The sequence below is a fragment of the Tamandua tetradactyla genome, chromosome 14 (genome assembly GCF_023851605.1).
Source record: "Tamandua tetradactyla isolate mTamTet1 chromosome 14, mTamTet1.pri, whole genome shotgun sequence".
Lineage (NCBI taxonomy): Eukaryota > Metazoa > Chordata > Mammalia > Pilosa > Myrmecophagidae > Tamandua > Tamandua tetradactyla.
The window spans coordinates 1,181,622-1,205,695 of NC_135340.1; the positions used below are offsets into that span (position 1 = coordinate 1,181,622).

The following is a 24,074-nucleotide window of genomic DNA, read 5'->3' on the forward strand; positions in this document are numbered from 1 at the left end:
TTCAAAAACATGACAATGTTTTATTACTTTTAAAACATCCAGCATACATTGACTACGCAGAATCAATTAAGAACTTCCTGTATATGGATACAAAAATCCATTGGAAACATCCACTATAAGATGCATTTTCCTGAACAGAATGCAAACTTTATTTTATATTAATTTAAGCTTCTGTGAATTTTTGAAATGTAAAATATCAAAGCTCTTCTACAACACCAAGTAAAAATCAGGAATGTTCACCTTATAATAATTTTTTTTAAAAAAAGGAAAGAAAAAGTATAAAAATCTGAGATGAGTTGCCAAATTCACAATTTCACCTTTTTTTTTTTTGGTGCATGGTCCGGGAACTGAACCCAGGTGTCCTACTTGAAAGGCAAGCATTCCACCACAAGTTGACAAATTTACAGTTATCTGTAGACAGTTCTTCAGTTTTAAGGATCCCTTAGTAAACTATATCAAATTGTACCAACAAAAAAGCACTAGTTACTAAAAAAGGAAAATTTCCAGGCAATTATCATCCAAATTGGAAAACAAAAACAATACACTGAACAGAGAGGGACAAAAAAGGCAATAATCAACCTTTATGGGAATTAAGACAATAACCATGGATTTATAAAATCTCCCTAAATCAGTAGCATATTCTGTATTAATTACTATGTGTAGAAAACTATAATTAAATTAAAATAGTTTTTATCAATTGTATAATCTAAAAATATGAAGAAATTTTGGACTATATCTCTAAAACACCACAGAGGTGTCAGTGAAATATACACTTCTTGAGACTATGGGGAAAATTCCCATTAATGGGAAATATGTTCTTTTCTTCACACAGTGAAACTGAGAAAAATTATATCCAATTAAATATTTTTCCCTAACGTAAATTCGTTAGTACATCTTCAAATACCTCACTAATGCAATACTTAGGAAGTGTCAATTCTCAACTCAGACTTGAACCAGGTTATTGTTAAATAAACATAGTCAAACTTTATTACTCAGCAGCAGACTTTTACCACCACACTGCTCTTAACCACCCTTCAAACTTTTACACCTAGCGCTACTTTCATTTTCTGAAGGTAGGCTGTTCAATCTAATGACAAGCTAGAACGACCCTTGCAAGGTAAGTCACAGTTTGCTCCAAAACAAATGATAGATCTTCCGTTTTTGTCAAAATCATAATATTAAGATACTTATAAAAACTAGTTAGCATTTATCTGTGGGCAATGAAGGAGCCACAAGACGTTGTCTCACGGCATTCTGCGGAAAGTCTTTGTTGTTGGTTCGCTCTTTACTTCCACCTTCGTCCTCGGAAGCATCTTCATCGGCCTGTTTCTCCTCCACTTTTCTCAATGGTGGAGATTCCGGTAATAATTTTTCTTAAAGATAAAGATCAGATATGTGTGTTTTTTTGATATATTAGATTAACTTTAGACTAAAACTGAGATAAATTCACAGTGCAATAGTGAATTTTAGGCCCATAAATTGCTTTCGTGTTCATCACACATTTGAATTTCCAGAAGGAAACCACCACTAAGAATAAGACAAAACAAGTCGCTATTATAAAAATAAAAACTTGCTTGGAAGACTATTTACTTATCAAATTTAATCAATTACCCACTTATTTAAAGCCAAACTGAAATTAATGAACCAGAATTAATTCTCCAGATAGCAAGTTGTAAGAAAATATACCGCATTAAGTATAACTATTTTATACAGGCTTACCTCATTTTATTGCACTTTGCATATACTGCATCTTTTACTATTTGAAGGTTTGTGGCAACTCTGTCAAGCTAGTCTATTGGCACCATTTTTCCAACAGCATGTGCTCACTTTCTGTCTCTGTATCACATTTTGGTAATTTCATAGTATTTCAATTTTTTTATTATTATGCTATCTGTTATGCTGATCTATGATCACTGAACTTTGATATTACTATAGTAATTGTTCTTAGGTGCCTCCAACCCACACCCACGTAAGACAGAGAAATTAACTTGGTAAATGCTGTGGTGAGGAAGACATGTCAAAAGCTGAGACGGGCTGAAAGGTAGACCTCTTGAGCCAAACAACCAAGCTTCAAGTACAAAGGAAAAGTTCTTGAAAGATGTTTTTAAAATGTCACTCCCGTGAACACAAAAATGATAAGAGTGCAGACTGCCTTACTCTTGATACAGAGACAATGCTCGTGGTCTGGACAGATGATCAAACCAATCACCACGTTCCCTTGAGCCAAAACCTAGTTAGGAGCAAGGCCCAGATCTTTTCAATTCTGTGAAGGCCTGAAAGAGGTGAGGAAGCTGCAGAAAAAAAGTGTGAAGCTAGGAGAGGTTGGTACATGACGTTTAAGGTAAAAAGCCCCCTCCTTCACAAAAAGTGCAAGAAGAAGCTACCAGAGCTGATGCAGGAGCTGCAGCAAGTTATCCAGGAGATCTAGGTAAGATCACCGATGAAGGCGGCTACAGTCAACAACAGACTTTCAATGCAGACCAAACAGCTTTCGATTGGAAGCAGACGCCATCCACAACTTTCAAAGATAGAGGGGAAACATCAATGCCTGGCCTCAAAGCTTCGAAGGACAGGATGCCACTCTTAGGGGGCTAATACTCCTGACAGCATCTAATGCAGCTGGTGACTAAGCTTAAGCCAATGCTCATTTACCATTCTAAAACTCCTAGGGCCCCAAAGTAGGTTAAATCTACTCTGCCTATGCTCTATATGTGGGACAAGAAAGCCTGGATGACAGCACATCTGCTTACAACATGGTTCCTGAATATTTCAAACCTGCTGTGGAGACCTACTACACAGGAAAAAAAAATTCCCTTTAATTCTGCTCACTGACAATGCACCCGGTCACCCAACAGCTCTGACAGAGACATACAACGAGATGGATGTCGTTCTCATGCCTGTTAAAACAACGTCCAATTTGCAGCCAATGAGTCCGCAAATCAAGGAGTCATTTCAACTTTCAAGTCTTATTATTTAAGAAATACATTTCCTAAGGCTAGAGCTGCCACAGATAGTGATTCTCCTGCTAGATCTGGGTAAAGTAAATCAAAAACCTGAAAAGAGTCACCATTCTAGATGTCATTAAGACAATCTGTGATTCATAGGAGGAGGTCACAATAGCAACATTCACAGGCGTCTGGAAAACTTTGATTCCAAATCTCATGGGGGTTCAAAACTTCAGGGAGGAAATAACTACAGATATGGTCGAAACAGCAAGTGAGACAGGAATTAGAAGTAGATTCTGAAGATATGATTTAATTGCTGCAATTTCATGATAAAACTTTAACAGATGAGGAGTTGCTTCTTATGGATGAGCAAAGAAAGCGGTTTCTTGAGATGGAAACTATTCTTGGTGAAAACACTATGAACCATGCTGAAATGCAACAAAGGATATAGAACATTCCATAAGCTTAGTCGATAAAACAGTGGCAGGGTTTGAGAGGACTGATTCCAATTTTTAAAGTTCTACTTTAGGTAAAACTTCTTTAGGTGCTTTCCAACAGCACCACATGCTATGGGGAAATTTTTCATTAAAGAGTTTATCTCTGCGGCCCTCTTTACTATTGTCTTAAGTCTGCCTCTCTCCCTTCAGTGGCCACCATCCCGACTCATCAGCAGCAACATGAAGGCAAGACCCTCAATCACAAAAAGATTTCAACTCACACTCAAGGCATACATGATGGTTAGCATTTTTTAACAATGAAGTATTTTTTAATTAAGGTAAGAACATTTTTTAGACATAACATTAATGCATACTGAAGAGATTACAGTAAAGTTTAAATATAACTTTTATATGCACTGGGAAACCAAAATATGTGGCTCACTTTACTGCGATATTCACTTTATTATGGTGGTCTGCCCCAAGCCTGTGATATCTCTAGGTATGCCTGCACATTTTCAGTCAATAGAGATACTGAAACAAGCTTGAACATTAACATTGTTTCAGTTCCCAAGGGAAAGCAATCAAGTACTTATGTCTGAAGGCTGCATTCATGTCCTTATTTTTTTCAACTGGTTTTATAAATGCACCCTTCTCAACCCTCAAATACATAATTTTATTAAGGTTTAATTACAAAAATTAAAATGAATGTAATTACCTATACGATGAATGAATTTTTAAATATGTACAAACATGCATATACATTTTACATTTTTTAGAGGGCCTGTATCCCCTCTAGTTCTGGTGAATGCTATTTTGCAGGAATGGTTCTTCATCAGGGATGATTTTGCCCCCAAAGGGAACATTTGGCAATGTCTGGAGACATTTGTGACCACCACAACAAAGGGGGAGGAGGGGTACACAGAGTGTGATGCTGCTTAACATTCTACAACACGTAAGAGAGTCATTTAAAATAAAGAATTATCTAGCCCATAGCGGGCAAGTTGAGAAATCCTGCTTATTAGTAACTGATTTAAGTGAGCCCTTTACTCAAACAGAGTCAACCAGAATCCTTCAAAAAACAGAAGGGGGTAGGAAAACAGTGGATTGTCTTCTTACTCCAGGACTGTGAGCTGAGCTTTCTACAACTGGCTGATGGTACCAACTAGAAAGACCAGGCTGGAATGAAGTCAAGCAAAGGTATGGAGAACTGAGCAATTCAGAAACACAGTGTCTTAACATCACTGGAGCCCCAAGATCCACTCAACTCTGCCCTCAAGCCTCCTTTGTCACATAAGCCAATACATCCTGTTTTGCTCAAAACTATACTAAGTTGAGTTTCTTTCTCTAAGAACTCAAAATTAATCAAACACACATAATGTAAAACAACTGAAATCATGGGGCCTCCTACAGAGGCAGTAATATCTCACTAAAATATATCCATCAGTGTCACCAAGAAAAATAAATTATATAATCATCTGAGTAGTAAATACTGAGTGTTTAGTACCTGTCACCAGGATAACGTGAGCATTGCATATCTATCTTATAAGCTTCATAATGATCCAATGGGGGCAGGTGTAATTGTTTCCATTTCTTAATGGAGGTTACAGTTTCAGATAAGTTAGGAAACTTCTGTCATACTGCTCAAAAGCAGAAGGGGTGGAATCCCCAATCAAATCTGTAGTTTAAAGACTACACTGCTTTCTTAGTGAATAATTTGGGACAGCATTCAGAAAACCCATTATTTTATGCCTTTCAATCTCTCCAAATTCACAGATATTTAAAAGTATAGGTTTCTCTTACTTTACTGTGAATCTTGGCAGAGGAGAAAAGAACTTGAGTAGCCTGACATCAGTTGGCTAAGTCACTTAAAAAATTCATTTCCAAAGGTAGCAGCTTAGCACTGTACACGTTTTGGTTCGTCCTCCAGAACAACTACTAAATAACCAGGAACAGTACAGAACGGCTGCTGGAACCATGTCAGTGAGCAGACACACAGCGTACCCCAGTCTGGACCAGCTGGACTGGCTGTGAGCCCCCCAGAACCATGAGTTCCCCAAGCCGTAGTGGCCAGCACCCCTCCCCCAAAGGCTGCTTCCCAGAGGGTAAAGGAAAGGGACTTTACCAGAAGCAGGGTCTGAGCCCAACCAAACACCAATTGTGGAATTAATTCACAAATTCTGACTACTAAAAATAGGCCCCCAGCTCAGGTGAACCTGGTCAAAGCAGAGGGTCGCTCATTTTTGCGCCAGTGCCAAGGGGGCAGGGCTGATGGAAAAAGAAAAAAAAAAAAAAACACCAGAAGGAAACAGAAGTTTTTGTGGCTGTGTTTCTACAAAGGCTTGACTGCCTTTGGATACAGCAGCAGGACTTCTCATGCTGCAACTGCCCCAGGCATAGGCAGAAACAAGCTCGTCTGAGGGCTTTTCTGGAGCCTGTGCCTTCCCCAGGGGAGGGGTGAAGCCCAACTCAGATGGAATCCCTCCCTCAAGGAATTCAGACACCAGGGCTTGGTAATTTGAAGCCATTAAAACCAGCCTACAACCTCTCCTCTGTCTCCACCACGCCCCAGCAGGGAGAGTCGGCCAAAGTTAAAGGTACCACATCATCTTATGCTGGTGGGACCTGCAGGCAGACAAGCACCACATACTGGGTAGGATAAGAAAAACAGCGTCCAGAGACTTCACAGGAAAGTCTTTTAATCTGCTGGATCTCACCCTCACAGAAAACCAATGCAGGTGACTCTTTCCTCCTGATAGGCAAGGGTGGTCTGGGAAAATCCCCTGGGGTCTATAATACCTAAGTAGACTCTCCTAAGGGTGGGGAGGGGGAAGGCACCATACAAGCAGGGCAAGAAACAAGAAAACAAGGACTGAAAAATTCTCCTGTTAAACATAACCTAAGCTAGAGGTCCAGATAAAGCTGAACGGAATGTCAAAGAACAGATAGACAACAAATTCATCCAGCAAGAAAACCCTAGGTAAAAGAAGGGAAAGCAATCTCCAGAATAAACTAATTAAGGTAATTAAATGCCTAGATGCCAGCAAAAAAACAACAAATCACACTAGGAAAATTGAAGATATGGCCCAGTCAAAGGAACAAACCAACAATTCAAATGACATACAGGAGCTGAAACAATTAATTCAGAATATATGAACAGACATGGAAAACCTCATCAAAAACCAAATCAATGAATTGAGGGAGAATATAAAAAAGGCAAGGAAAGAACAAAAAGAAGAAACTGAAAGTCTGAAAAAAACAAATCACAGAACTTATGGGAATGAAAGACAGTAGAATAGATGAAAAAAACAATGGAAACCTACAATGGTAGATTTCGAGAGGTAGAGGATAGGATTAGTGAACTGGAGAATGGAACATAAGAAATCCGACAAGAAAAAGAAACTACAGGGAAAAAAATGGAAAATATGAGCAGGGACTCGGGGAATTGAATGACAATATGAAGCGCAAGAGTATACGTGTTGCGGGTGTCCCAGAAGGAGAAGAGAAGGGAAAAGGAGGAGAAAAACTAATGGAGGAAATTATCACTGAAAATTTGCCAACTCTTATGAAAGACTTAAAATTACAGATCCAAGAAGTGCAGCATACCCCAAAGAGAATAGATCCAAATAGACATACTCCAAGACACTTACTAATCAGAATGTCAGAGGTCAAAGAGAAAGAGAGAATCTCGAAAGCAGGAAGAGAAAAGCAATCCATCACATACAAGGGAAACCCAATAAGACTATGTGTAGATTTCTCAGAAGAAACCATGGAGGCAAGAAGACAATGGGATGATATATTTAAATTCTTAAAAGAGAAAAACTGCCTACCAAGAACTCTATATCCAGTAAAATTGTCCTTCAAAAATGAGGGAGAAATTAAAACATTTTCAGACAAAAAATCACTGAGAGAATTTGGGACCAAGAGACCAGCTCTGCAAGAAATACTAAAGGGAGCACTAGAGACAGGTACAAAAAGACAAAAAGAGAGAGGTGTGGAGAAGAGTGTAAAAAGGAAGACTAAGAGTAAAGGTAAAAAGAAGGAAAATTAGATATGACATGTAAAATCCAAAGGCAAAATGGCAGAAGAAAGTACTGAAAGTACTACCCGTGCAGTAATAACACTAAACGTTAATGGATTGAACTCCCCAATCAAAAGACATAGACTAGCAGAATGGATTAAAAAAACAGGACCCATCTGTATGCTGTCTACAGGAAACACATCTTAGACCCAAAGATAAACATAGGTTGAAAGTGAAAGGTTGGGAAAAGATATTTCATGCAAATAACAACCAGAAAAGAACAGGAGTAGCTATACTAATATCCAACAATTTAGACTTCAAATGTAAAACAGTTAAGAGTCAAAGAAGGATACTATGTACTAATAAAAGGAACAATTCGGCATGAAGACATAACAATCTTCATTTATGTTACGCACTGAACCAGAATGCTCCAAAATACATATAGCAAACACTGAAAAGAGAAATAGACACATCTACCATAATAGTTGGAGGCTTCAATTCCCCACTCTCATCAATGGACAGAACATCTAGACAGAGGATCAATAAAGAAACAGAGAATTTGAATATTACAATAAATGAGCTAGACTTAACAGACATTTATAGAACATTACACCCCACAGTAGCAGGATACAGCTTTTTCTCAAGTGCTCATGGATCATTTTCAAGGATAGACCATATGTTGGGTCACAAAGCAAGTCTCAATAAATTTAAAAAGACTGAAGTCATACAAAACACTTTCTAAGATCATAAAGGAATGAAGTTGGAAATCAATAATAGGCAGAGTGCCAGAAAATTCACAAATATGTGGAGGCTCAACAACACACTCTTAACCAGTGGGTCAAGGAAGAAATTACAAGAGAAATCACTAAATATCTCGAGGCAAATGAAAATGAAAAACACAACATATCAAAACTTATGGGATGCAGCAAAGGCAGTGCTAAGAGGGAAATTTATTGCCCTAAATGCCTATATCAAAAAAGAAAGGGCAAAAATTGAGGAATTAACTATCCACTTGGAAGAACTAGAGAAAGAACAGCAAACTAACCCCAAAGCAAACAAAAGGAAAGAAATAACAAAGGTTAGAGCAGAAATAAACGAAATTGAGAACATGAAAACAATTGAGAAAATCAATAAAACCAGAAGCTGGTTCTATGAGAAAATCAACAAGATCGATGGACCTTTAGCAAGACTGACAAAAAGAAGAAGAGAGAGGATGCAAATAAATAAGATCGGAAATGGAAGAGACATAACCACTGACCCCACAGAAATAAAGGAAGTAATGAGAGGATACTATGAACAACTTTATGCTAATAAATACAACAATGTAGATGAAATGGACAACTTCCTAGAAAGGCATGAAAAACCAACTTTGACTCAAGAAGAAATAGATGACCTCAACAAACCAATCACAAGTAAAGAAACTGAATCAGTCATTAAGAGGCTTCCCAAAAAGGAAAGTTCTGGACCAGATGGCTTCACATGTGAATTCTACCAAACATTAGTGAATTCTACCGAAGAATTAGTACCAATCCTGCTCAAACTCTTTAAAAAAACTGAAGAGGAGGGAAAGCTACCTAATTCATTCTACGAAGCCAACATCACCCTCACACCAAAGTCAGACAAAGATATTACAAAAAAAGAAAACTACAAACCAATCTCTCTAATGAATATAGATGCAAAAATCCTCAAAAAATTCTAGCAAATCGAATTCAGCAACACATTAAAAGAATTATACATCATGACCAAGTAGGATTCATCCCAGGTATGTAAAGATGGTTCAACATAAGAAAATCAATTAATATAATACACTATATCAACAAATCAAAGCAGAAAAACCACATGATCCTCTCGATTGATGCATAAAAGGGATTTGACAAAATTTAACATCCTTTCCTGTCGAAAACACTTCAAAGGATAGGAATAGAAGGCAACTTCCTTAAAATGATAAAGGGAATATATGAAAAACCCACAGCTAATATCATCCTCAATGGGGAAAAAACTGAAAACTTTCCCCCTAAGATCAGGAACAAGACCAGGATGCCCACTATCACCACTATTATTCAACATTGTGTTGGAGGTTCTAGCCAGAGCAATTAGACAAGAAAAAGAAATACAAGGCATCAAAATTGGAAAGGAAGAAGTAAAAGTCTCACTGTTTGCAGATGATATGATACTGTATGTTGAAAACCAGAAAAAATCTACAGCAAAACTACTATAGCGAATAAATGAGGACAGCAAAGTGGCAGGTTACAAGATGAACACTCAAAAATCTGTACGGAGAAATCATGAAACAAATTCCATTTACAATTGCAACCAAAAGAATAAAATATTTAGGAATAAATTTAACTAAAGAGACAAAAGACCTATACAAAGAAAACTACAAGAAATTGTTAAAAGAAATCACAGAAAACCTAAATAGATGGAAGAGCATACCGTGTTCATGGACTGGAAGACTAAATAGAGTTAAGTTGTCAATTCTACTTAAATTAATTTGCAGATTCAACGCAATACCAATCAAAATCCCAATAACTTACGTTTCAGAAACAGAAAAACCAATAAGCAAATTTATCTGGAAGGGCAGGGTGCCCCGAATTGCTAAAAGTATCCTGAGGTAAAAAAACAAAGCTGGAGGTTTCACACTGCCTGACTTTAAGGCATATTATGAAGCCACAGTGGTCAAAACAGCATGGTACTGGTATAAAGATATATTGACCAATGGAATCGAATAGAGTGTTCAGCTATAGACCCTCTCATCTATGGACAATTGATCTTTGATAAGGCAGACAAGCCACCTCATCTGGGACAGAACAGTCTCTTCAATAAATGGTGCGTAGAGAACTGGATATCCATATGCAAAAGAATGAAAGAGGACCCGTATCTCACGCCCTATACAAAAGTTAACTCAAAATGGATCAAAGATCTAAACATTAGGTCTAAGACCATAAAACAGAGGAAAATGCAGGGAAATATCTTATAAATCTTTTACTTGGAAGCGGTTTTATAGACCTTACACCCAAAGCAAGAGCAATGAAGAAAGAAAGAAATGGGAACTCGTCAAAATTAAACACTTTTGTGCACCAAAGAACTTCATCAAGAAAGTAAAAAGACAGCCTACACACTGGGAGACAATATTTGGAAACAACATATCAGATAAAGCTTTAGTATCCAGAATTCGTAAAGAGATTGTTCAACGCAACAACAAAAAGACAGCCAACCCAATTTCAAAATGGGCAAAAGACTTGAACAGACACTTCTCAGAAGAGGAAAACACAAATGGCCAAAAGGCACATGAAGAGATGCTCAACTTTCCTGTCTATTGGGGAAATGCAAATCAAAACCACAATAAGCTATCATCTCACACACACCAGAATGGCCATCATCAATAAAACAGAAAATGACAAATGCTGGAGAGGATGTGGAGAAAGAGGCACACTTATCCACTGCTGGTGGGAATGTCAAATGTACAACCACTGTGGAAGGCAGTTTGGCGGTTCCTCAAAAAGCTGAATACAGAATTGCCATATGACCTGGCAATACCATTGCTAGGTATCTACTCAAAGGATATAAGGGCAAAGACACAAACAGACATTTGCACACCAATGTTTACAGCAGCATTATTTACAATTGCAAAGAGATGGAAACAGCCAAAATGTCCATCAACAGACGAGTGGCTAAACAAACTGTGGTATATATATACGATGCAATTATTATGCAGCTTTAAGACAGAATAAAGTTATGAAGTATGTAACAACATGGATGGACCTTGAGGACATTATGCTGAGTGAGATTAGCCAAAAACAAAAGGACAAATACTGTATGGTCTCACTGATATGAACTGACATTAGTGAATAAACTTGGAATATTTCGTTGGTAACAGAGACCACCAGGAGATAGAAATAGGGTAAGATACTGGGTAATTGGAGCTGAAGGGATACAGATTGTGCAACAGGACTGAATATAAAAACTCTGAAATGGATGGCGCAATACTCCTTAACTGTAATACAATTTTGTTAAAACACTGAATGAAGCTGCGCGTGAGAATGATAGAGGGAGGAGGGCTAGGGACATAAATGAAATCAGAAAGAAAGATAGACGATAAAGATTGTGATGGTATAATCTAGGAATGCCTAGAGTGTATAATGATAGTGACTAAATGTACAAATTTTAAAAATATTTGTGCATGAGGAAGAACAAAGGAATGTCATTACCGCAGGGTGCTGAAAATAGATGGTAATTAATATTTAAAGATTTCAACTTACTTGTGAGACTAAAGCAAATATTTATTTGGTACAAAATTTATATTTTGACTAGTGCATCTCCTAATATAACTTATGTTGATAGCTTGATTGAACACCATAAGTACTCGAATCTTGGGGAGGACATGAGATTTTGTTGGTTTGTCCAGGTGAGGCCATGATGAATCCCACAGTGATTTGATCAGTGAGTGGAAAAGTATTTGCAAAGTGCCCCTCGGGGACTGGTGAGAACAGGGAGAAATTCAACTTCCCCAAGTTGAATTCTTGATATTCTCACAAGCAGTGTGGACAACCAAAGCTATAGGCTGAGCCCCCAGTCTTGGGGTTTGTTTATATGAAACTTAACCCTGCAAAGGATAGGTCAAGTCTACTTAAAATTTAGGCCTAAGTCACCTGCAAGAGAGCCTCTTTTGTTGCTCAGATGTGGCCTCTCCCTCCAGCCAACACAACAAGCAAACTCACCACTCTCCCCCTGTCTACATGGGACATGACTCCCAGGGGTGTGGACCTTTCTGGCAACGTGGGACAGAAATCCTAGAATGAGCTGAGACTCAGCACCAAAAGGGGTAAGAGTGAAATGAGACAAAGTGTCAATGGCTGAGAGATTCCAAACAGAGTTGAGAGGTTATCCTGGAGGTTACTCTTACGCATTAAGTAGATATCACCTTATTGTTCAAGATGTTCAGGGAACTGCCTGAAAATGTAGAGCTATGTTCCAGTAGCCATGTTTCTTGATGATGATTGAATAATTATATAGCTTTCAGAATTTGACTGTGTGATTGTGAAAATCTTGGGTTTGATGCTCCTTTTATCTACCATGTCAACAGATGAGTAGAACATATGGAATAAAAATAAGTAATAGCGGGAACAAATGTTAAAATAAATTTAGTTTGAAATGCTAGTGATAAATGAAAGCGAGGGGTAAGGCATATGGTATGTTTAATCTTTTTGTTTCTGTTATCGTTTTATTTCTTTTTCAGTTGTCTTTTTATTTCTTTTTCTGAATTGATGCAAATGTTCTCAGAAATGATGAATATACAACTATGTGATGATATTGAGAATTAGTGATTATGTATGTAGAACAGAATGATATGTTAATGTTTTTATTTGTTCTAAATTTTTTTAAATTAATAAATAAAAAAATTAAAAAAAACTCATTTCCAAGAAATGAATTTCGTTGTAACTTGTTATAAGAGATACAGTATCTTCTCTGGCCATTTCTTTAAGTTCATCTTTTCAAAAGTTTCCTAAATTGTGCTAAATTATTCACTGTCCCTACCCTCCAAATTCAAAAACACTTAACATCTTTTGAAAACGCCAGATATATATCCTGGTGAACCCATCAGAGCCAATATTCTTTCAAGAAGATTGTATGGTTAAAACCAAAAGACAAACACTTTCAGAACAAGGGAGTTACAGATTTTCTTACTAAAAGCATTTTAAGACAGTGGTTCTCAAAAGTGAGCTTTAGACCAGCAGCAGCAATTTTACCTGGGATTTGTTAGAAATGCAAATTCTCAGCTCCTCCCACAGAACTCTGAATCAGAAACTCAGCTTAGGGGCCAGCATTATGACAACCAACACCTAATTCCTCAGAGAAAACAATCTATGCAGATGCCCTCGGCAGCCTTCTCAGACCCAGATGAGAACATGATCTGGTAACAGATCACATCTTCCAGGATGTATCTGTAGCATCAACTGGTGTCATTGCAGAGCCAAGGCAAGGTGCACACTGATCACCCTCCAGACTGTCTGATAGCTGTAAGACTTATTTGAGGGTAAAGACAGAGCAGAGGTAATCAAGAAAAACCAAACATAACTGTTTAGGTATTTTTATGGATTTATCTTTTGCATTAATCAAATTGTATATTTTATTCACAATTACAAGTTGTGAATGAACATTTTACCTTAAACTTGGAAACAAATCTGTCTTTGAGTAGGAACTATTTATTCTTTCCTGTGGGTCAGTGGCCTTTGATGGATAAAATGATTTCTTTTCTAGACATACCTATTTTAGTATCAATGCCATTATTTAGGAGAAGAATAAACTCAGTCATCCAGTGCACAGGTACATTCTAAATGAAATCTTATTTCAGCTATCACCAACACTTCTCTACTGATTTTATTTTATGTTTTTATCTCAGTAAATCCAATACAGCCAAAAAAAACAGGCAGCACAACAGAAGAGTCTGATTTGGTTCTACACTTAGCTCTGTAATTTCTGTGTGGTCTTTAAGCCGTAGCATCCTCAACCATAAAACAAGAACATAATCATCTATGCAGTCTAGAGAAAGTGGGACAAGAGAAAGATATGGGAAAATTCTTTACAGACTTTGCAAATATGAGGACTTTCTGAACAGTATGACTTTCAAGATTAAAAATTGGAATTATCTATAATAGAACAATAGATATAATAGAATTATCTATAGTTATTTATACTAAGACAGACAACAGCTAATGCTTCTAATTAAGTAAACATTTTGTAATAAGGTACACAGTGTCAATACAAATCCTAAAAAAGCTACAGAAACCGCTTTTCCCGATTTCCTACCCAGAAAACCTTAAAACTGGCTGATATATAAATAACAATCTTCAAATGTAGTCACTGTACTAATGAACGACTTTAAAGACTCATTCTGACTTTCCTAAAATTCTGACTTAGGTATATACATGGATCCACGAATATGAAAATTCCAAATAAACTGATATCAAATCAATGCTATTAAATATCTACTGTCCATATGCAATGTTAAACTCCTCCATACTTTTATACAAGTCAAAAAAATAACAGTGTTTCATGGTCCATGACTGATTTAGACCACAATTCCACATTTAGGAAGCTAAGCTAGAAGACTATCTGTTAAATATGTGATTGTGTTTACGGAAATTAACAAGACCACAGTAAATAAAAAGGAAATACTTAAAAATATACTTACTTGAAGAGTATGGTTGTGGTCTGCGCCTTTTTGAAGGACAAAGACAATCTGCCACAAATATCATACACTGCAAAAATAAACACTGTAAGAAATCTGAATGCATAATATATCATATAGCTAGTACAACTATATCAAATTATAAAATTTTTAAAATTAATCTTTTTCCTAGAACTCTGAAAATGAAATACTTACAAGTCCTAATAATAATCCTGAAAGCAGAGTTGCCAAAGCAAAAACCGCATATGATCCCCAAACTGGTAATCCAAGGTCTTCAATAAAGTAGTTATGGCAAGTCTAAAATCGAAAGAAAAATAAAATAAAAACCTGGTCTTTTATAAAAAGCAACAGTATCAAAAACATTTAAAATATAAATAAAATTTTAGCCCATACCCTGATCCACATAGATAGCTGAAAGAGTGCTGACATACTACTCATCCTAAAATAAAAGAGAGAAGATTGAAAAATAATACATAGCTCTGAAGTAGTATATGTGTATACATTCAAATCTATTCTATTCCCTCCTCTATAATTTCCCCAACACAACCAATTTTATAGCTCGCATAAAGACTAATGATATATTACGGATTTCGTGACTGAAATGAGAATGCTTGCTAATGAAAAGTAATGTTTCTGAATTTTTGCCACTATGTGACATCCTCATAAATAAAACTTGATAACTATTTTTCCTTTTCTCCTACCGCTTTCACACTAATCATTAATTATCTATTTGATGATTTTGCTAAGTGTTCAATAATTATTTTTTCTTTCTATAAGAGTTTACACTAAGATATCTTTGGTTGTTTTTAGTAAGGAGGGATTAGCAATTGTTATCAGTTTTTCTTTTTTGCATGGGCAGGTACCAGGAAACAAACCCGGGTTTCCGGCACGGCAGGCAAGAATTCTGCCACTTGAGTCACCTTTGCCCGCCCTGTATACTGTTTTTGAAAAGTAAAAATAAAATATCCCCTTATGCCTTCTGAGGTCGAGCAAATCAGATGGATGCCATATAAAATTCCAGTACATTCTGAATAATAAATCACAGGCTTTATGAACCACTTGACTAAGGTACACTCACTGTAAGCAAACAGCACCCTTGAAATCCTCCAAAGAATTAACAAGGAAGGGAGCCTGAGGAAGAAAAAACTCAGGATAAACCAACTTGGTGTTTTAAGTAGAGGCCATCAAAAAAACAGTAGGTGAACTATAACATACCTTGTAAGTCACAATGATGAATATTTACAAATATATACACCTCTGTAATAACCACCTAGCTCAAGATAGAGGGCATTTCCAAAATCCCAGGAGACTCCTTTGTCAAAACCAACCCACCCACTCCAAATATAACTACTATTTTGTCTTCTATCACCAAAGATTAACTGCCTGTTTTTCACTTTTGCCTTTTTAAAATATTTTTAACATCTTCAACTTCACTTCAGGAAATAATCTAGAACTTTCAAACTGGGGCCACTACTACAGTCTTCTAAATGGCTATAAGATTGGAAAGGATAAAAGTGAACTTTCTAGTAATGAAGCAGGAACTGCCATGAGGTTAGTAGAGGGCAGACAGGAGAAAAGCGAGAGGTCTGCCAGCCTCCCCCTGAGGTTTTGAGGAAGGAGATGATACTAGGGGAAAAAAGATGGGCCCAGATTTCTAACATCTTGTCCTAAACCTGACATTCTCCAGCTGTATGATTTTTCCTAAATATAGGTTCTTCATATTTCTAAAAGGAAAGAATGATAACAATCTCCTAAGGGTATTTGTTAGATCTGGCCTATCCTTTCAAGATTAAATTCAAAAGAAATAAAAAAGTCTTACATTACTTCATTCCAAGAAAACAAAATAGGAGGAAGGAAATATAAACCATAATCGTACATTAAAAAAACAAATCTTAGGGGTGGCAGGTAGTTCAGTGGTTAGATTGCCCACCTTCCCTGAGGGAGACCTGGGTTTGATTCCCAGACCATGCACCCCACCCCTAAAACTAAAAAAAAAAAACCTTAGGGTTTTGGTTAACTAAGAGTTCAAAATTATTAACCAACCTGACAATGCAACTAAAAAAGGCTAACAATCTTCCAGACATAGGCTTTGATATCTATCCAATCAATATAATCCAAAACATAAAATTAATCAGATTACATCAGGTTCACAATGCTCATTTTTTAGGATAATTTATAAAGGCTTATAACAATACAAACAGTCCCTGAAAACATTTATACAATTCAAGAAACTGGGGATGATTAGTTTGAAAGAGACCTGATGAACAATATTGATTTGAATGGCTACTAAATAATAAAAGGAGAGTTACATTTTTAGGGTAGGGGCAGAATAAATCTCTGGAAATTTGAGGTAAAGCTTACCTCAATATAAGGCTTCCTCCAAAAACAGTGAAGTCCTAATAAGGGCCCAAGCACTACCTGAGGAGTCTGTAAGAAGCTTTTTGTAGTTGTGAATGCCATCAATTTAGTTCACTTCCTAAATAGCTCCTTTCAGGACTGTGAATGAGGTGGCTTCTTTATTCCTTCAAACTTTTACTAAATATTCTTGGACATCTTCCTCTACCACCTTTACAGCTTATTCTGAACCCAATACCTCTCATGTAAGAGGAACTGAGATTTTTAACTAGACTAGGTCTCTCCTGAAATCAATGGACTCTCTAAGTGTAACTGCAGGAAAACACTACACAAGCAACAAGCTACCAGGACTGTACCTACATCAAGTTTGGCATAAAAATAAAAGTTACAATAGTGTTAGTGTGATGTATTTTAATGCTACAGAAAATAATTACATAGGAAACAAATGCTAAGTCATCATATAAGTAAAATATTGTTTTTTTTTACATAATTAAATCCAAGGGCTTTAGGGCCAGTTACAAAAAGGCAGAAGGCTTCAAAAACAAGAAGGGTCTGTGGGATGCTCAAACATGACGAAGCTACCATAGAACATCCTAATTTAAACACCAGTCACTGGGGTGGGGAACACACTGAGCTCACTGTAAGTGCCCTATTCAGTTTGACAAAAAAAAGGGACAGACTGCTGCTCTGAGGATTCAATGGAGACTCATGATCAACCATTTTCTACTGGAAAGCGGTTATGATTCATTTATAAGATGAGATTTTACAGAACAAAGACCAGTTGCATTTTCAGTTCAACAGCAAATACTTTAATCACATTGCTTTCCATGTCACATCTGTTTTGTAAGAAGCAAAATAGGAATAGGACAAAGGAATCGAAACCTAAAACACTCTGCAGCTTCACTGTGGCCTGCACTGATTAAACCCTTACCAGGAACCCGAGGTTCCTCATTCAGGCTGGCTGGTGGTTAGGCTGGGGAACTCTGCTGGCTAAAGGACAATTCAATTCAGAGTTTTCTCAGGAAGACAGAAAGAGGCATGGAAGGAAAGGTGCCAATGGCAAAGTGCTATTTCCAAACACCGCTTAGGGCTGTTACTCCCCACCATCCCCAGAAGCCAGGATGTTTTTTTTAATCTTATGCAATCAGTGCCCAGTTTCCCATACTCTAGGGATAAACATAAGGGAGAAGGCACACTGGGATGAATACATGACGACCTCAGCAAAACTTGCAACCCCCATATCTCTTGGAGGACTCATGCGGCCTTAAATCCCAATGGCAAAGCAGGAAACATGCTTGCAATCTCCAATCCTTACTGCCCCAAAGCAAGCTGCTACCAGGTAATAATACAGTTGCTTCCAGCTATATATAAAGCTCAGTAGTGAGTCATACCTTTAGAGTCACTAATTTTCCATACTATTCATATGCATTATCGGATGGGGGGGTAATCAAACATAATTCATTCTCTTCACACAGAGAACTGAAGACCAAAGGGAAACATTTGAAGGTTCTCATTCAAACTATTAAGTCATAGCTCTACCATCCACTGCTCACACTCTTAGGGGACTACTCCCGTTTTTGATACATATGGCCATATGCACCAAGCTAAAACATTCCTGAAAAGGGATTCAACTTAAATCTATAGAACACCTCTTTCTAGCTTGCTAGGATGAAAGTATCTGTTCTGGTCTTACACATAGTAACACGTGATAAATCTGAATGTACCCTAAGAGCCCAGGAAATAATTCAGTGTGAATGCTTCATCTGCATGAAATTTAATTACCCGTTCCAATTAATTCTGAAACGGCTAAGAGAAAATTCCTCCATACTTACAGGACAGAGCCTGGGCCAAGCCAGGATGAGACAGGCTCAATGCTCTTCCACTCTTTCTCACTTATGAAGTTTATGAAGTCTTTCTTAGTTCTTGGGCCCTGATAGCGCCTAAATTCGCCATCTTTACAACTAAAAAGGACCAGAGTTAAAAATTAACCAGCACCTAGTAAATAACAAATTTGATTTTGCTACTTATTCACGTCATTTTATTGTCAATACATAAAATCATTAGCGATGCATACATAATTACATTACCTGTTCATGACATTTTAGCCCCAAATTTAATTAAACAAATCTATACTTTTAAAACAAGCCTGACTTAAAACTTTGTTACTGTTATTCTTACAAATAACAAAACCATGAGAGTTCAAAGATAAATCTCAGAAAAATCACTTTTAAGCTTTATGCATAATACACATATTAAAGGAATTACTTTATGAAAAGCTGTTAAAATAGTACCTGGCACATACTGAATATCAGCTACTGTTAAATGATAAGTTAAAAATTAAAGGTATTTTCCCGGTACTTCCAGTTATCATCACATCATCTCAGCCATCACGCTTTAAGTCACAGGAGTCATCTGGTTCAGGGCTTCCGTCCCTCCTGTGCAGTCCGGCTGCTTCTCCCCGAGATCTCCCTCCTGCTTCCCAACCCAATATGACGTTCGTCATAGGGTCACAATGACTCTCCCTGCTCCCTTATCTTCACCATTTTCAAACTACCCTAAACAGAACTACCGGTCTAATCCTACTTAACTCTTCTATTTAAAGTGCAAATATTCCCAATAGCACCTACTACTTACAGAAGGTACAGGAGATCCTTTCCCCACCCAGAGTGAAAGACCACAAGTGCCATGCCCCTGCCTCCCAAAAAAATTTTTCTGGAGAAGGCATTTGAGATGTTCTTTGAAGGATGAGTATGATTTCAACAAGCAGAAATTAGGGGAAAAGGAATAATAAACATGTAACTAAAAGCAAAGGAGCCAGAAATTCCAAGTTCAGGGAGTACTGAGAAGTAAAGAAGGAAAAGAAGAGACATTACAGCCAATTAAAGACATGTGGGGTAAAGAGTGAAAAAGGAAAAGCACTCAAGGAGACAGAAAACAGAAACAGATACAAAGGGAGCAGGGTGAATAAAGAAGGCACCACAAACAGATTTAAACATAAGGGGAAAAAAACAACAGGAAAAGCAAGATACAAGACACAAACACAAAATATTGCCAACAAATTGTTTCCATAATTTCAAATGAGGATAAAAGTATATGTCGGTATTTAACCTATCAGCCAGATGATATAAAGGACAGGGAAGGTACAAAGATTTGAAGTTTCCCACCCCTGGTTTAGAAGTCAAACGAAAAGACCTGATAATGAAGACTACATAATGTTGTTCACCGTAACTCAAAATCCAACCATATCACTACTACTCTCCCCAAGGCTGAGCCACAACCCTTTCTTAGCTACTGTGCTTCTATCATCACTGCTTATGAGATTGTCCTCAGAAAGGAATGCCTACCCCGCACTCAGATGCCCTGTACTCCCTCTAAGGTTGTGTTTAAACTTGAAATTCTCTGGGAGCCATGCCCGCTCACAGCGGCTTATTTCTCCCTTACCTAACTCCTACAGGACTTAAACTTGTACCATTACTTTGGGCTCATCATGGTTTATAGTGCAGTATAACATCATTACAAACTTTTAAGAACTGTGACCATGTTACTTGCACTGTTCATCTATCCTAAGGCACCTACAACAACTCTAAGAGCACAATCAGCCCTCCAGTATACCTGCCGAACACAATAAAATTACCTCAGCTCCTTAAATGTGATGCGAGCCAGAGGCTTACTATTCTGAATATTACGCTATCATGCTACCTTCTCCATAACTATAAAGTCTTTACATACTTACTGATAAATAGTAGGAAGAGCAGTTATGATAAATCGTCCACTCAGCCCTATAGACATAAAGAAAGGCTTCAGAAATAAAAACAAAACACATTGCAGGTTTTACATAGGTCAATTACTGGCTACTTTAAAGTTGATTCTTAATTACTTAAATACTAATGGGGAAAGAATATGAAATACTTAAAATAGTTGAGCTTTGTAATGAACAAAAAAAAAATCTCAATTATGTACTCACAGCAACTTTATAAAGAGATCACCATATATCATGTCAATAAAAAGGTATGTTATTGAAGGCATTCATAAATACATATAAACACTCATTATACCATTGTGACAAGACAACTAGAGATCATTCATGGACAACACAGTTTATCAGTATCATTTTAGGAAGGCCTAAAATCAAATGAAATTGCATATGGCATTCAAGAAACAAAAGCAGATTCTAAGGTGTTGCTAAAAATGTAAAATAGTATGAATCTTCCATAAGAGGGGCAATAATAGTACTAGCCAAGCACTGATAAGAGTGAGAATTAACCTCTTTGGGCCTCAGTTTTCTTACCCACCTGTCTGGGGGTTCACAAATTGTATGAAAATTAAATAATAAATGCCAACAAAAGGGAACTGTTCATAAATATTCATTATTATCATCATTTGGGATGGGAAGAGAGCCAGGAACCCAAGTTTACTGCTGCGACCCCTGAGAGTAAGTGAGAAGAGGTTGATTCTGAGGAAGGACTGTCCTATCATCAAGGCCTGCCACCTGCCGAGGGGGTTCACATCAGGAATGCACCAGACCCCATAACTCTGAGAGTTTTTTTGGGGGATGGGGTGGGGGAGGGGGGGTGGTACATGATCCAGGAATCAAACCTGGGTCTCCTGCTGCCACTGAACCACCCATGCACCCACCTTGAGAGCTTTTATAATTAAAAGCCCATGTCCTTGTATCAAAGACATTAAATCTGGGAAAAATTCAATTTCAGAGATTTAGATTTTCTCTAAAGAAGAGAAGATCCCTGACATACAAAGAGCCTCAAAAGCACGCTCCTCATTCTGAAGCTTGGTGTGAAAGCAAACAATGGCTTGGCCAATGTACAGCTGGACCACAATGTTTTCACACATCTCAAAAGCATCGCACACGCTAGTCTGGCGCCTGGGATGTAAACAAGAAGAGATCAGAGGCCGTTATTTCGGCAAGGCGGGGACAGGCCAAGATGTCCCCAAGGTCCCTAAAGAGCAGAACATGCAAGAAATGAGGGGCGCAACCAGCCGAGACGTCCGGTTTTGGCAGCAATAGCACCCTAGGCCTGCACCGGGGAGGTGGGTGAGCTTTACCAGCTGCAGACTGCTACACAGTCAAAACCTCACAGAAGCGAGAAATAAGACCACATAATGTGGAAAACAGGAAAAACATACCAATCCAATTGGCAAAGAAACAACATTCATTCACGGTACCTGGCTGCTCTGTGACATCTACTTTTGCAACATTGATTTCAAGATCTTCTCCCCACTCAGCAAAACCTTCCCATTCTGGCTGAAGGTTCTGACAGGCGGGACACCATGGAGCATAACTAAAAAACACGATTAAAAGAGACAGTAGGAATTAAAACTGAAAAGAGATCTAACAATCCACGAACATTTTACAAATAAACACAAAGGCAAATACAGAGCAAGATTTGAAAACTATACACAGACCACCGGTAGGAAATACACTTCTAATGGCTTTCATCTAAAACCTAATAGTACATTTTTTTCTAATTATATGTTACAAAGTTAAGCACTCTAATACGATCATCCCTGTTGGGATTAAAAAAAAAATTTTTAATTTTTAGTTTGTGAAAGAGTTTCTACTAAAAACACTGAAGATAGCAACGCGGTTAATTTTATGAAGACAAAAAAGTTTTAAGTGTGGGTCTAACACTCTAGAAAACAGGAACTAGGAACTGATGATGCTAATCACGTAAAAATAATTCCAAGAAGCCGTTCTTTAGGCAGAAGATCTTTTCCACATACAAGACAGTTCTTTAAAAGTCTTTAGATTTCTCTATTAAAATGTGGTCACCAGAAAACTCAATGCCAAATTCAGAGTTCACCAATTTTAATAATCTTACAGTGAAGGAATTATAAACGTAAGATGCTGCTTTAAGAAAAACAGGAAGTAAAGAGCTGTAGTGAATAATGAAGTCTGTGTCATATCTCGAGGCCCACAGGACTACAGAGCATTGCTGCCACAGGAAAGTGCTGGTTGAGTAGTGTATTCCACTCATATTTAAAAGCTGAAAATCTAAATTTTTATGTTAAAATATTACCCCAAACTTAACCTATAAACACAAACACTAGGCAGGCCAATGAAACTCTTTTGGACAGCCTTTTTCCAAGTTCTCTGGTTTACAAACTCTCTAGCAAACATGTTAGCATTTTAATTACGTCTCTGGTATTCACTATCCTCCCAGATACTGATTTTTCCCTAAGCTTTGTATTTTTCCATTTTAGGGTATATTACCTTACAATCTGCCTCAATTCTTTTACAGAACCAAGAATCCTATGCCTGTTAAACGCAAGAGTACAGTTTTTGTACTTCATTATATTTTCTTGACTTGTTTTATGAAAATAAAACTACAATTAATAGGTATTGCAGAACAAGACAAACCGGTATCACATATAAAAGCCAAACTCCATATAAACTGTATCACAACGAAAACTCTCTAACAGGACTGATCAGAGATGGATTTACTGAGGTAACTCACACGTTATTAAGAGCAAACTAACATTAGGACCACTAGAGCCCTTTTCCAGTTCCTTTTGTTGCTTAGTTGGACTTCCTTAATTTCAAAACCTTTAGGCTAAGACAACAGAAAAAAGAAAATACACTACCCTATTCTGTAATTTCAGATACAGGCTCTAATTCGAACATGCTATATAAGCAATGTGGCGTTTTGTTCACCTTAATACTTCACTTTGTACAGCTATATTTAGTTTGATCGAATGAGTTTTAAAAATCCTTAAAAGAGCATTTGATTATATTTTGCATGTAAATTCATAATCACTATTGCTCAACACATTGTTTATGAAACTGCATATTGCATAAACAATCTAAAACAAGTTATGCATGATAATGACTGGAAACAACTGCTGTCACTGGTTGTATTTCCTGCCTGCCAAAGCTTCAATGGTGCCTGAAAATTCATTTCACTGAATTGCAAATTATATGCATACTATAAACTTTTTTCCCCTATCCTACCCTCCTCTAAGCCTTTTTTTGTTTGTTTTTATGACTCAAGAGCCACTGATTCTGCTTTCTGGGTTCACCCCTGAAGATGCCCACCTACACCTGCCTCCCTGAAGGGCAGCTTTAGTTGCGTCCGTGAATCAGGAAACATGCGCCAAGCCTCTGGTACAGGAGG

At 37.3% G+C, this 24,074-nt stretch overlaps 1 protein-coding gene across 1 annotated transcript in view; it reads right to left on the bottom strand.

Annotated features, from left to right (window-relative positions):
- Positions 1 to 24,074, bottom strand: part of TMX1 (thioredoxin related transmembrane protein 1) — a 25,414-nt gene continuing 1,340 nt past the window's right edge. The window contains exons 2-8 of the mRNA XM_077126776.1: positions 22,126 to 22,241; positions 20,678 to 20,723; positions 18,777 to 18,905; positions 14,983 to 15,028; positions 14,785 to 14,886; positions 14,593 to 14,659; positions 1 to 1,373 (exon numbers count right to left, since the gene is read on the bottom strand). Coding sequence (XP_076982891.1) covers positions 1,201 to 1,373; positions 14,593 to 14,659; positions 14,785 to 14,886; positions 14,983 to 15,028; positions 18,777 to 18,905; positions 20,678 to 20,723; positions 22,126 to 22,241 — 679 coding nt within the window. The 3' untranslated portion in view covers positions 1 to 1,200. The remainder of the gene's footprint in view (positions 1,374 to 14,592; positions 14,660 to 14,784; positions 14,887 to 14,982; positions 15,029 to 18,776; positions 18,906 to 20,677; positions 20,724 to 22,125; positions 22,242 to 24,074) is intronic.